The sequence below is a fragment of the Silene latifolia genome, chromosome 2 (assembly GCF_048544455.1).
Source record: "Silene latifolia isolate original U9 population chromosome 2, ASM4854445v1, whole genome shotgun sequence".
NCBI classification, from domain to species: Eukaryota; Viridiplantae; Streptophyta; class Magnoliopsida; order Caryophyllales; family Caryophyllaceae; genus Silene; species Silene latifolia.
This window is the reverse complement of record NC_133527.1, coordinates 13,552,162-13,566,633: the sequence shown is the minus strand read 5'-3', so window position 1 is coordinate 13,566,633 and position 14,472 is coordinate 13,552,162. Positions and strand designations below refer to the sequence as shown.

Below are 14,472 nucleotides of genomic sequence, written 5' to 3'. Positions count from 1 at the left end.
CTTGCGAGATTTAACGCAAGCTCGAGTCATAAACTCGAGCTCAACTCAAACCTACACATAATTGTTAATTTTTTTTTTCAATATTTTAAATAACATGCATCCAAGGTTATATATACAACTATTTGCCAAATAAATGTGACATTTGATATGTGTTATATAAATATATAATCATGATAAAATATTTTTATAAAATATGAGTAATATCTTATATAATCACACAAATTCAAGTCGCTCCACGAGCTATTCAACCCGAGTCAATATTAACTCGACTTGACCCGTTAATTTCTCAAGACAATCAAGATTGTCAAGTATAGGGGAAAAAAGATTGTCAAGAAGAGGGGAAAAGCGTTTTGGAATAAAGATTAGCTAAATTTCCACGCTAATTGGTAAATTATAACGACAACTACTCCAAGTCCATTGTTTTAAAACTTGACCCACAGCACAGGCCGGGTAGGAACCCACGTTGTCAGGCCCAACATTTAATGGCTCGTTTGAGATACTGGACACTACAGGGCTCTAGTACAAAATCAATGACCCGACCTGATCTGACCTGATATAATGATATTAACCCGACTCAATATTGAGTATTGACCCCATAATTATTATGTTTAATATTAGTTAAAATGAAAGTGATTAAAATGTCTAGATTAAGACTCCGTATGTTTGACTTAATAAATAATAGTTGAAAAATAAATTTAGGCCTGTTCGTTTGGACTTAATTTCAATTTATTTCAGTTCAACTTAGTTCAGCTTTACTCTATTAAGTTTACAGTTAAATTCAACTCCATTAAGTCAAGTTCAACCGAAAATAACATGCGATAAAGTATTTGACCTGATAATGACTCGGCCCAACCCAATATCATTTGACTCAAAATAACCTGACCCGATAACGACCCGACTTCAAAAGGTAGGTTGGCTTGATATCCCGACTTGACCCGAACCCAATACCACTCGACCTGACTTGCCCTATTACCACATCTAGTTTAAGATCAAGTCTAAGCCACTTCCATACATGGATTGAGCCTGGCCCAGCCGATCCTAACCCGACTCGTGGCCAGTTCTACAACTCTAAATAATACACCCGGAAGTTTTATAAATTAAAAATGAGTCGATACTATTCCAACCAAAAAATGACATTTCCAAATCCCCATTACAAGCCACTTTCATTATTTGCAATCATTTTATTAATCTTAACCACATATTGCTCGGCCCATCCTCTTGATCCTCTTACACCATTAGAGATCAACCATGTCTACTCCACCATCTTACAACTCTACTCACCGCCATCCCACAACCTTACTATCCATTACATGGGCGTCGACGACGCACACAAGCACACAACCACCTCAATTATCCGTCAAGCCTTCGTATTAGCCCGGGTCAACAAGACCACCCACGAAATCACCGTTGACTTATCCACAACCCGACAGAACCCGAAAATAATATCAGACAAAATCTACAACGGGTACGGGTACCCAATGCTAACCGGCGCTGAACAAACGGCTGCAAACGAGTTGGTGCTAAAATACGCCCCGTTTGCAGCGTCGGTTAGTAAAAGAGGGCTTAAGTCAGAGGAAACGGTATGCTTAAGTTTTATCGTTGGATGGTTTGGGGTGAAAAAGAGAGAAGGTAGAATTGTAAAAGTGCAATGTTACTATATGGATGGAACGGTAAATTTTTACATGCGACCAATTGAGGGAATTACCGTGACCGTTGATTTAGATGAGATGAAGATCGTAGGGTTTAGAGATCGTGTTGTGGTCCCTGTTCCTAAGGGTGATGGGACTGATTATAGAGAATGCATGCAGAATGATAGTGCGACGTCGTCTTCTGATCGACGTAAGTTGGAGGGTGTTTCTGTGGGTCAACCTGGTGGGCCGGGTTTCACCATTAATGGACATATTGTAAGGTAAATCCTAAGCTAATTTTTTTTAGGGAAAATGCACGCGGTGCCCTTGAGGTTTGAGATTTTGCCCGATATACCTAAACTTTTTAACCGGAAAACTTTAAGAGGCAATAACTCGTGTTTATGAGTTCAGAAAGTGATAATTTTTTTTTTCAAATCGATCATCTTTCCGAGAATACGATTTGAAAAAAAAAATTATCGTATTTGGATCCTCTGGCTATGAGTTTTTGTATGTCAAAGTTTTTTTGACCGAACAAACTTTGAGTGACCATATCTCTTGGTCACGAATTCCAAACTCGACAATTTTTTTTTCAATCGTAGATCTAAAAAAGATGATCAATTTCAAAAAAAAGTCCGTCACTTTCTGAGCGTGTAAACACGAGTTATGGTCTCTTAAAGTTTTCCGGATAAAAAAATTGGGTATTTCGGGCAAAATCTCAAACCTCAAGAGCATCGCGTGCATTATCCGAATTTTTTATGAGTTAGTCTCGTTTAAGATGGATTATTTTTCTTTTTTTATAATAATACAAGGGTTTTAAGATTATTTTACGGTCAACTGTGTTTGAAAAAAATGTTACCAATAAGCTTTACACAAATTCTTGTTTGTGACGGCACATATCCGTCATTCTTGAATGGCGGATACCATTTTACCTCACAAAGTATCCACTTTTTCTCTCTCTGTCACATTATTCATGTGGTCCCCTTTCTCCACTAACCCATTTTGTTACCATTTTAACTCACAAAATATCCGCCACAAATGGTAACCCGTCACAAGGGAGACCAATATTAAGCTTTATTAGCTATATTGGTTATATTTGACTTCCGAATAAAATAATCACAAAATCTCAATTGAAATAAAAATTTGCAATTTGACATATTCTCATTGGATTGGTCTTATTCATAAACGAGGTATTCAAATTGAATTGACTTGCTTACACATTAAATTGCTGTCCTATCTCATTGGATTGATCTTACAGTTGAAATAGTCCCATATGAATTGTAGTGGAGTATGAAATATCTATTTGTTTTTGTTCGCAATGTGGGTCATGGCTTATAATTGAATTTTCTAAAGGGAAGTGATAGGGCGTTAGAGGTGACAATCGGGTCACTCGGGTTGGTTGCGAGTTGGGTCATATCGGGTTCGGGTTATGTCCAGTCTGTTCGGTTCATTTTCGGATCGGGTCACCAACGGGTGACAAGTCCGATTGGGTCAATAATGGGCCAGTGCCGGGTTAGGTTATCAGAATCCCTATATTTTATCTTATTGAATAATAATATATAATTATAAAAATTCAAACGCTATTTATTTATATATTTTTTTTATGCATGTCTGTGCAATTTGCCCGGGTTTTAAGCTAATGAGATAATAATCCAAGTTACAAATCTCGTTCGTAAAACTTATCACCTAAGTAATCAGGGTAAAATAATTAGACGTGACGTAACTCAGATTTCTACTTCGTATTATTGATGATAAATTAACAACAATAGGTCTTGGTATAGACGGGTGGGGCAAACAGACGGGTAAAGACCTCTAATAAAATGGGTAGGGGGGACAAGGTGGGGTACCCCATGTACTTTTCACTTTATGACAAATGGGTATTTTGTGAGGGAAAATGGTATCCGTCTATACGTATAGACGGACGTCTATAATGAGAATTTATGAATTAACAATGCCTTATCATATACTCCGTATTTCACGTGGTTTCCTTTATATGATTGTTAATCACCAAATTCTTACGGAGTATTTGAGTAGGTAAAGATAAAGATTTTGTGATTCTTTAAACTTGTCTTATCTAAACAAGTAAAAGATACTTAACCTGTCTTAAACTTATGATAGATAATATACCCGTCATAAATGAGACATATTGATTATTAATATTAAAGGAAAAAATCGTAATCTTTTTGGCAGGAATCATATAATGGGACAGGTAGTATTTTTAAACCTTATTATTATTAATTATTATTATTATTATTATTATTAGTGTGATAAACAAAATATTTGTTAAAAGGTACATATGTAACACGAAACAAATTAAACAACCCGTCACAAGTTGAAGACCTCTTACAAAAAAAGGAGAGGGGACAAGGTGGGGCACCCCCCATGTGCTTCCCCACTCACCTCTCATGGGTATTTTGTGAGAGGATACGGTATCCGTCACAAGCTTGTGACGGATATCGCCGTCTTCAATGAGATTTTGTGATTAAACAATGTGATGCATTTTTTTAATGTTACAGCCAATGAAATCTCATTTTCTTAATGGAGTCTACGTACGTATAAATTCTACGGAGTATTGACCAAGCCGAGCTCTAGTTGCTCGCTAGCTGTCTCGTCTCATTATCATTTCTAGTAATCTATCAATTAACTGTCAACGATGAGAAATTTACTCGTAGAGTTGTAGGGCGAGGATGGTCAAGCATGGGACACCTAGTACTCTACTAGTGGTCAAAGTCGCTACTTTGGTCGGGTCCGATGTGTAACAGATGGTGACTGTTGTATTGAATTTGCAGTAACAATGAAAGAAAGAGATAAGAAAATAGAACCAATTTACAGCGACGAGGTAAGAAGGCATCTGCCTTGAAAACTATTTCGGCACGACCGTGGTGGCGATCAGCAAATACCGGTAGTTCCCCAAGGTTTGACACTGCAGCACCCAGACTCGCCCACTCGAGGCCAGGAGCTTTGGAACGAGAGCAAATACTTTACCCAGAATTACAGAAGAGAGAAAAAGATTTCTGATTGTTGTTGTGTGTTTACTGTGACGATAGGGCTCTTATTTATAGCAAAAATAAGCGCAGTTAGAGGAGCCTAAACAGCTTCCTAAAACCGAGCAGTCAAGGACTGAAAGTGGGGAGAGAAAATCGCACCCACTAACAGTCACAAAGACTGATTAAAACCGCACATGCCAATTGAACTTAGACAATTCAGAAACACACAAAACCAGAAAGGACAAAAGGGGGCCTTTGGCCCGCACCGCAGGTGCTATACCCAAACCCAAACCCGGGCCCTGGCCGGCGCGCGCGCGTGTGTGTTTGGACCCAAACCCACAGGCCCAAGTCACACAACAAAAACCTCCTTGGTCCACTCACTTAACCATACAAGAGAGGGAGGATAAATAAAAGTAAGAAACTTGTTGTTTCCCACCGATGTGGGACAACAAAACAAGTTGCCTTCTACTTCTCAAGGCATTAATTCCAACAATCCCCCACTAATGGCTAAGAGAAAACAGAAGGAAAGAAAACTGGGTAAAGGAAGGATTGGATACTTAGGTATCAATATCTTTCGATTTGAATTGACACTTTAGTGAAATGAGGAAACAACTTACTTACAGCAAGAGAATATCTTGCGATTTGAATTCCTAATTGAGCTTCAGTTGATACCCCCCACAACACATATCATACCTTCAAAAATTGATCGTTCCGCGATTTCAAAGTGCAACGCGCTCTTTAAAGCCTTGCGTTTACCTTGGTTCTAATAGGTGTATTCACAAGACTTCTCATAGTCTTATGATTATTACACCTACGTAGGTGGCTCAAGTGCTTCTCAATAGAACTTCTTACACGAGCCATTAAGGACATAAGTCCAACCTGGTGTATAATTCATCAAGTGCGTCTCAAAAGCACCACCGTTTAAGGCTATGAATCATACAACGCCATAGGAATGAAGCTTGTGACCTAGTCACTCTTGACTTAAGGACTTAAGCCCCATTTCCCTCGACGTTTCAACGACTAGTCTCCTAGTCAACCCTTTAGTAAAGGGGTCAGCCAAATTGCTTTCGGACTTCACATAGTCCAAAGTGATTACTCCATTATCAAGGAGTTGTCTAACTGCAGCGTGCCTGATTCGAATGTGTCGTTTCTTCGCATTATAGACACTATTCTTAGCAACACCAATAGCTGCTTGTGAGTCACAATGTAAGGAGCCCGGTGTTTGTCGACCTCCCCACACTGGTACATCTGCCAATAGGTTTTTCAACCAATCAGCCTCTTGTCCTGCCAACTCAAGAGCTATGAACTCCGACTCCATGGTAGAGCGTGCAATACAAGTCTGTTTAGTAGACTTCCACGATATAGCACCTCCACCCATGGTGAAGACATAACCACTAGTAGAACAGATCTCATCGTTACCTGCAACCCAATTTGTATCACAATATCCTTCTAACACAGCAGGAAATCTACTATAATGCAAACAAAGGTTAACTGTTCGTTTTAGGTATTTTAGTAAACGACGAAGAGCATTCCAATGTTCACTACTAGGGTTATGTGTATAACGACCCAGTCTACTAACTGCATATGCAATATCGGGTCGAGTACAGTTCATAAGAAACATCACACTACCTAGGATTTTAGCATACTCTTCTTGGGATACACTCTTACCCAAGTTTTTACATAAATGTATGATGGCATCGTAGGGTGTCCTAGCAGGCACATCGTCAAAGCAGTTAAACTTTTTCAACACTTTTTCCACATAATGAGATTGACTTAAAGAAATTCCTTTAGAGTTTCGAATAATCTTGACTCCTGGGATTACATCAGCTTCTCCTAAGTCCTTCATCTCAAATTGTGATGACAAAAATTGTTTGGTTTTAATTATTACCTCCAAATTATTACCAAGTATTAACATGTCATCAACATAAAGGCATAAGCACACAACCAGATTCTATTACTTTTGAATAAACACATGAATCAGAATTGTTAACCATATAGTCATTACTTACCAAAGTGTTGTTAAATTTCTCATACCACTGTTTAGGTGCTTGTTTTAAACCATATAGTGATTTATTCTGTTTACACACCTTATTCTCTTGACCCTTTACCACAAACCCTTCAGGTTGCGACATATAAATCTCTTCCCTTAGCTCACCATTCAAAAAGGCAGTTTTGACATCCATCTGATGCATAAAAAAGTTATGAATAACAGCTAAGGCGACAAGAGTTCTAATAGTCGAAATTTTGTTCACAGGTGAATAAGTATCAAAATAATCAATATCTTTCTTTTGTGTAAAACCTCTAACCACAAGTCTAACTTTGAACCTTTCTATTGTACCGTCAGGTCTCATTTTCTTTTTAAAGATCCATTTACTCGTAATAGGTTTACTACCTTTAGGTAAATCAGTCAACTCCCAAGTCTGATTAGACACAATAGAATCAAGTTCACTTTTAATAGCATCTTTCCAAAAGTTAGCATCAATGGATTTCATTGCCTCACTATACGTTTTTGGGTTATCTTCTATTAAAAAAGTTGAAACAAATTCATCACTAGTACAAACAGTGTATCCATGTTCAGACAGCAAAGTTAAAACAAAATCAGCTCCAAAGTTCTTTGGACATCTAGGTCTCTTAATCTTTCTAGGTTCAGCAATATGATCAAAAGAAGTGCTACTACTAGCATGTGAAGAGATATCATTAGATGTGACAGGTAAACTAGGAGGTGAATCAACATTCTTCTGTAATGGAAAAACATGCTAAAAAAACACAGCATCCCTAGCCTCAGATATAGAACGATCACTCAAAGAAATGAATCTATAAGCAGAGCTATTTTGAGCGTAACCTATAAAAACACAATCATAGGTCTTTGGTCCAACGGTAGGTCTCCTAAAGTTAGGTAAACCCACTTTAGCCAAACACCCCCATACCCTAAGGTAACTCAGGTTAGGAGGATAGCCCTTCCAAATCTCGTAGGGTGTCTTGTCAATTTTCTTATAAGGTACACGATAAGAATGTGACAAACAGAAAGTATAGCTTCCCCCCACACGTCGTCAGACAGGCCAGAACTTAAAAGCATAGCATTCATCATCTCTTTTAAGGTTCTATTTTTGCGTTCAGCTACACCGTTAGACTGAGGTAAGTAAGGTGGACTAGTGTCATGTATTAGACCGTTAGAAGCACAAAAGTTGGCTAGATAACTAGACTTATACTCACCACCTCTATCAGACCTTACCCTTTTAATTTTTCTGTCGAGTTGATTTTCGACTTCATTTTTAAAGTTTATAAACGATTGTTCTGCTTCATCTTTAGTCTTAAGCAAATAAACACGGGTATACCTTGAACAGTACCTCTACTTGCAACATTTTTGAAGTCAGCTAGGTCGGTGTGAATTAACTCAAGAAGACTCGTATTCCTAGTTGTGACAGGTTTACTAGGTTTCTTTGTAAATTTAGCCTCAACACAGCTAGCACATTTAGAGAATTCTTGACTCGATAAACTTGGAATTAAATTCATAGTTCTAAGTTTTTTAATATAGTCAACATTCACATGACCTAATCTACCATGCCAAACATCAATAGACTCAACGATATAAGCAGAAGTAGATGCAATATTATTAAAAACTGAATCGATGTTCAATACAAAAAGACCCCCAGAAAGATAACCCTTGCCCACAAATTCCCCATTACGCGACATTTCAACCTTGGCAGCCTCAAAAACAAGTTTCAAACCAGCTTTGTTCAATAAGGCACCAGACACGAGATTTCAACGCAATGAGGGTACAAATAAAACATTGGTGAGAGCAAGTGTTTTCCCCGAGGTGAGTTTGAGAAAGATCTTGCCTTTGCCCGTGATCATTGCAGATGAAGAATTACCCATGTAGACGCATTCCCCATCAGCTACCTCCCCGAACTTAGCAAATAATCCCTTATCAGCACAGAGATGTCTGAAAGCGCCAGTATCCAAAACCCATTCAGCAACATTAACCACCAGATTAACTTCCACAACCGCAGCAGCAATGACGTCATCAGTCATATCAACATTGGTTTCAGCAGTTTTCTTTTCAGTGCACTAGTAGGCTTTGTGACCAGTTTTCCCACAGACGTAGCAAACAATGGGACCCTTTGGTTTCTGAATCTTAGCAACTGGTTTGGTATACTTCCCTCAACCATTCTTCTTAGCCGGACCCTGGTTCTTACCCTGACCAACCTTGCCCTTACCCTTACCCTTGAACTTCTCAGCATTGGACGGACCACCAGACTCAATCAGATTAACTTTAACAACAGCAGTAGAAGCATTCACAGAAAGACTAACAGGTTAGTCTTTAAGGCGATTTGCCTCTTCGGTCCTCATGTGTCCTACTAGTTCTTGGAGAGACAGGTCTTTTTTTCTTATGCTTGAGGTGGTTCCTATAGTCTGACCAGGAGGGAGGAAATTTGTCTAGCAGTACATTAGCCACGAAAGTGTCATCTAATTTCATACCCTCATTAACGACATCAGCACATAAATTCTCATAGATATGCACTTGTTCCATAATAGGTTTCTCGTCAGCCATCTGAAATTCCAGCCACTTTTCCACAACATATTTCTTTTTCCTCGCATCATCAACCCCATACTTAGCCTCTAAAGATTCCCATATCAGTTTGGAAGACTTATGAACCATAAACAGGTCAAACAGGGTGCCAGTCATGTTGCTTAGCAGCTGGCATCTAACAGTCTTATTGTCCTTATCAAATTTTTTAATATCCTCTTCATTTGACTTAACAAGTGACTTAGCAAGGGGGGTGTTCTCTACAGTCTCAGTAGCAGCCGCCTCTTTAACAGGAGCATGCGGATCACTAAACAACACATAATCAATTTCAAGTTGTTCGAAAAACATCAGCAGTTTCTGTGACCAACGCTTATAGTTATGACCGTCTAGTTTTTCCAGTTTAGTCAAATCGGGAAGAGTTTTGGACAGAACAGACGACATTGTTACAGCAAGAAAAATAGTTTTCAAATTGTTGTACTGAATTTGCAGTAACAATGAAAGAAAGAGATAAGAAAATAGAATCAATTTGCAGCGACGAGGTAAGAAGGCCTCTGCCTTGAAAACTATTTCGGCACGACCGTGGTCGCGATCAGCAAATACCGGTAGTTCCCCAAGGTTTTACACTGCAGCACCCAGACTCGCCTACTCGAGGCCAGGAGCTTTGGAACGAGAGCAAATACTTTACCCAGAATTACAGAAGAGAGAAAAAGATGAAGATTTCTGATTGGTGTTGTGTGTTTACTGTGACGATAGGGCTCTTATTTATAGCAAAAATAAGCGCAGTTAGAGGAGCCTAAACAGCTTCCTAAAACCGAGCAGTCAAGGACTGAAAGTTGGGAGAGAAAATCGACCCACTAACAGTCACAAAGACTGATTAAAACCGCACATGCCAATTGAATTTAGACAGTTCAGAAACACACAAAACCAAAAAGAAAGGACAAAAGGGGGGCCTTTGGCCCACACCGCAAGTGCTCTACCCAAATCCAAACCCAAGCTCGGGCCGGGCCAACGCGTGTGTGTTCGGACCCAACCCCACAGGCCCAAGTCACACAACAAAAACCTCCTTAGTCCACTCACTTAACCATACAAGAGAGGGAGGATAAATAAAGGTAAGAAACTTGTTGTTTCCCACCGATGTGGGTCAACAAAACAAGTTGCCTTCTCCTTTCAAAAAAAAAAAAAAAAAAAAAGTTGCCTTCTACTTCTCAAGGCATTAATTCCAACAGTGACTACTACTGAGTACTGACTAGTGAGGCGACAATTAATTTCAGGAGTACTCGTATTTTAAAATACGTTAGAATTTCCATATGAAAGTTGCGGAGTCTTGAGACCCATCGACTTATAAGTCTCTGCGTCCTTGCTAGTAAATTTTGATTTTAGACTCTAAAAACTGGAAATGTAGGTGGGCAAACTGGGAATTTCACGTTGCATTCGATGCTCGAGCAGGCTTAATTATATCAACAGCATCAATATTTGATCATCAAAAGAATGCACGACGTACCATACTATACAGAGGATTCATATCAGAATTATTTGTACCGTACATGGACCTTACAGAGGAATGGTACTATCGGACATACTTCGATGCTGGTGAGTACGGCCTTGGTTTGTGTGCCGTACCACTTCAGCCCGGTACAGATTGCCCTGCCAATGGTATTCTCATGGATGGCTATTTTGCCGGACAAGATGGTAAGCCTGTCCTTATGTCCAATGTTTTCTGCATTTTCGAGCGTAATGCTGGAGATGTCATGTGGCGTCATACTGAATTTGGAATTCCAGGTCGAGTGGTACGTAATACTGTCTACTTCCTCCATTCGTTTTATTTTGTTCATATCTTTAGCTATATATTAATAAAAATTATAAAAGTTTGATATTCAGAATGGGCTCGGTAAAACAATTTTAAACAATATCTCACAATCTCACATGGCTATTTTTTATGTTATATATTCCAGATAACGGAGTCCAGATCAGAGGTGACATTAGTGGTGAGAATGGTATCAGCTGTAGGTAACTACGATTATATTTTCGATTGGGAATTCTTCCAAAGCGGCTCAATAAAAGTTAAGGTATAATTTGTCCGGCTACCAATAAAAGTTCGACAATTCTTTATATAATTTCCATTATGTCATACGAAAACAGCCTATTTGTATTGTTAACGCGAGTATATCTAACAAATTACATGACATATTTATAAACAGGTGGGATTAACAGGCCTACTTGAAATCAGGGGAACAAACTACACTCACAAAGATCAAATACACGAGGAAGTTTACGGCAATTTATTATCGGAAAACACGATAGGAGCTTTTCACGATCACTTCATCACGTACCATCTCGACCTTGACATTGACGGACAAAATAACTCATTCATGAAAACGTTCCTGAAATCCGTTAAAACCCATCATAATCAATCTCCGAGGAAGAGCTACTGGACTGTTGAAACCGAGGTCGCGAAGACAGAGTCCGAAGCTCAAATTAAGGTTGGAAAAACACCAGTGGCTGAGTTGTTAGTTGTGAACCCGAATAAGAAGACTAAAATGGGGAACTTAGCTGGTTATCGTTTAATACCTGCACCCCCGATAAGCCCGTTATTGTCAGAAGACGATTACCCACAGATACGAGCTGCGTTCACTGAGAGAAATATTTGGGTCACGCCGTATAATGTGTCTGAGAAATGGGCTAGTGGCTTGTTTACTGACCAGAGTCGCGGAGACGATACGTTGAAGACCTGGAGCAGCAGGTATATGTATATCTTATGTTTCTTAATTTTCATATCTTATGTTTCTTAAGGAAACTCACTACGGAGTATATCTTAGTATTCTCTAAATTTATACTTTTAACCAAAACTATATAATATTTAAATTGAAGTCACTTATTCAGGTTCATCACACCGCGCTTACAAAAAAAAACTATATAATATAATTAATTTCTATAGATTTATTTAATTACATATAAGTCCCTTGATTTCTGAAATTAATATATAGTATTGATTGATTGATGATTGATGTTACTTCTAGAGGTGGCAATCGGGTCAGTCGGATCGGGTTTGGGTCGGGTCATATCGGGTTCGGGTCATATCGGGTCAGCATACCCTTTCGGGTCGAGTCGGATCGGGTTCGGGTCGTTATCGGGTCGGGTCATTTCGGGTCAAATGATGTGTCGGGTCGGGTCATTATCGGGTCCGGTAACTTAATCGCATTACTGTAATTTTTTACCATTAAATTTAGTTTTTAACCTATTATTTGGTTTAATTAATCCATTACTAAGTCAAACATATCAATCTAAACACAAAATCACTTTCATTTTGATCAAAATTAAGCTTAATAATTGTCGGATCATCAATTTAATCGGGTCAGTATCGGGTCGGGTCAATATCGGGCCGGGTCTGGGTCGGGTTCGGGTCACTGATAATCTGGTCGTGTCGGGTTACGGGTCGTCTTCGGGTCGGGTCGGTTCGGTTCGGATCGGGTCACTCGGGTCGGGTCAGGCTTGCCAGCTCTAGTACTTACTTCTACACTTTACTATGTCGTGCTAATTTTATCGTGTATTGAAATTTGCAGGGATAGAGAGATTGAGAACAAAGATATAGTGTTATGGTACACAATGGGATTTCATCATGTAACTTATCAAGAAGACTTTCCCTTGATGCCAACAATTAGCAGTTCGTTCGAACTCCGTCCTGCTAATTTTTTCGAAAGCAATCCGGTTTTATCTGTTAAGTCACCGGAGAACATTACAAGTATAAATTGCGCGAAGGTGGTTTAAATCAATTCATATAGCATTCATTAGGCATCTTGTTTCTTATTTGATCAAATATTCTTATAAATGCGATTTTTATAACAACCATGAGGCATTCATTAGGCATCTTGTTTCTTATTTGATCAAATCAATCAATCAATGTATATATAAAAAAGAGGCTTTTTCAGGCACCATGAGAGACTCCAAGTTTTCTGAACTACCTAAATTATTAAATTATTTATTAAATGTTAAATCATAAACTACTTCATTATTTAAATACATAAACTTAGAAAATGATTAAAATAATAATTACTTATAAAAAAGATAAATACGGAATAACCACCGAATAATATACCTTAGATAGAAATATATTTTGATAATTGCTTGTGTTACGCCAAACAATTGGTCTCCCTTGTGACGGGTTACCATTTGTGACAGATATTTTGTGAGATAAAATGGTAACAAAATGGGTTAGTGGAGAAAGGGGACCACATGAATAGTGTTGCAGAGAGAGAAAAATTGGGTACTTTATGAGGTAAAATGGTATCCGTCTCTTGTTTGTGACGGATAGGTGCCGTCACAAACAAGAATTTGTGTACGCCAAAATAGGACTCCTTGACCAATTAAAACCACGCAAGCTATATAAACATTGATCCATGCCAAAATCGTGCAAAGCTATTTGACGTATCTATGAATGTTATTAAACACTACTACTATTTTGTAATCTTATTTTGTTAGTTGATAAATATGTTATTTACATTTCTTTTGTGTGTGAATTTGATCATGTTTTTTTTGTTTTTCCTTGATAATCAGGTGATCAGGTTGCCATTCGTAGAAACTATCAGTTGATCGTAGCTGAATTTTATTGTCCCATACTATTCATATGTTTTAAATCATTAAAAAGGTAATAAGAAATTTACCAACTATTTACATAAAAGTATACATATTAGAAGGAGTATATATCTACTTTAGTTTATTAATATTTTGATTTTGTTCCGTGTTTGATTCACAATATTCATGTAATTGTTATGTATATATTAGTATATTGTCTATTGCATAGTTTGATCATAGGCGTTTGCTTATATCATGCTCTTTATGCCACTTTTTATCGACTTTAATTTCTTCTAATAATTTTTTAATGAGTCATCTTTGTTTTACATGATATATAGGTATTAATACGAAAGAGAGCAAATTTCATACTCAAGATCCCAAGACCAAGTGCATTGTCCATGCAGCATTCAAATCCTAGCTGATCTCCTCCTAATTTAATGTGATTTTCTCTCTCAATTTCTCAAAAAATTCTAATTATGCTAAAATTCATATTTATATTTATTATTTTAAGTTATCAGTTTGTTTGTATGGTTTTGTGTGAGTTTATTAATATTTTTACGGTATGATAAATTATCTTTTCCAGTAGTTTTGTAATATACTACATTTTAAAGTTTCCTCTAATATTATTACACTATACAAATTATAAACGTCTTTATTCACGATTACAAATTATAGAAAGAAGGTTTGATGTGACACGATCGATCATTTTATATAAAAACAACTCATTTATAACACTATTAAATAGTTTTACAAAAATAAACCG

At 37.8% G+C, this 14,472-nt stretch overlaps 1 protein-coding gene across 1 annotated transcript; it reads left to right on the top strand.

The window, feature by feature from the left end:
* The first annotated feature begins 1,080 nt into the window (after nt 1–1,080).
* LOC141642305 (primary amine oxidase-like) lies at nt 1,081–14,261 on the top strand. Its single transcript, XM_074451080.1, has 7 exons — nt 1,081–1,909; nt 10,543–10,927; nt 11,093–11,206; nt 11,339–11,880; nt 12,701–12,896; nt 13,692–13,782; nt 14,048–14,261. Exons 1-6 carry the CDS (start codon nt 1,104–1,106, stop codon nt 13,725–13,727), a joined length of 2,079 nt encoding a protein of 692 aa, XP_074307181.1. The 5' UTR covers nt 1,081–1,103; the 3' UTR covers nt 13,728–13,782; nt 14,048–14,261.
* Nucleotides 14,262–14,472: the final 211 nt, after the last annotated feature.

Excerpts from the sequence above, each read along its gene's own strand:
- LOC141642305 (XM_074451080.1), top strand. The coding sequence starts at position 1,104 with ATGAGTCGATACTATTCCAACCAAAAAATGACATTTCCAAATCCCCAT. Across the intron at positions 1,910-10,542 it reads ATTAATGGACATATTGTAAG|GTGGGCAAACTGGGAATTTC; the intron begins GTAAATCCTAAG and ends CTGGAAATGTAG. Across the intron at positions 10,928-11,092 it reads TTGGAATTCCAGGTCGAGTG|ATAACGGAGTCCAGATCAGA; the intron begins GTACGTAATACT and ends TATATATTCCAG.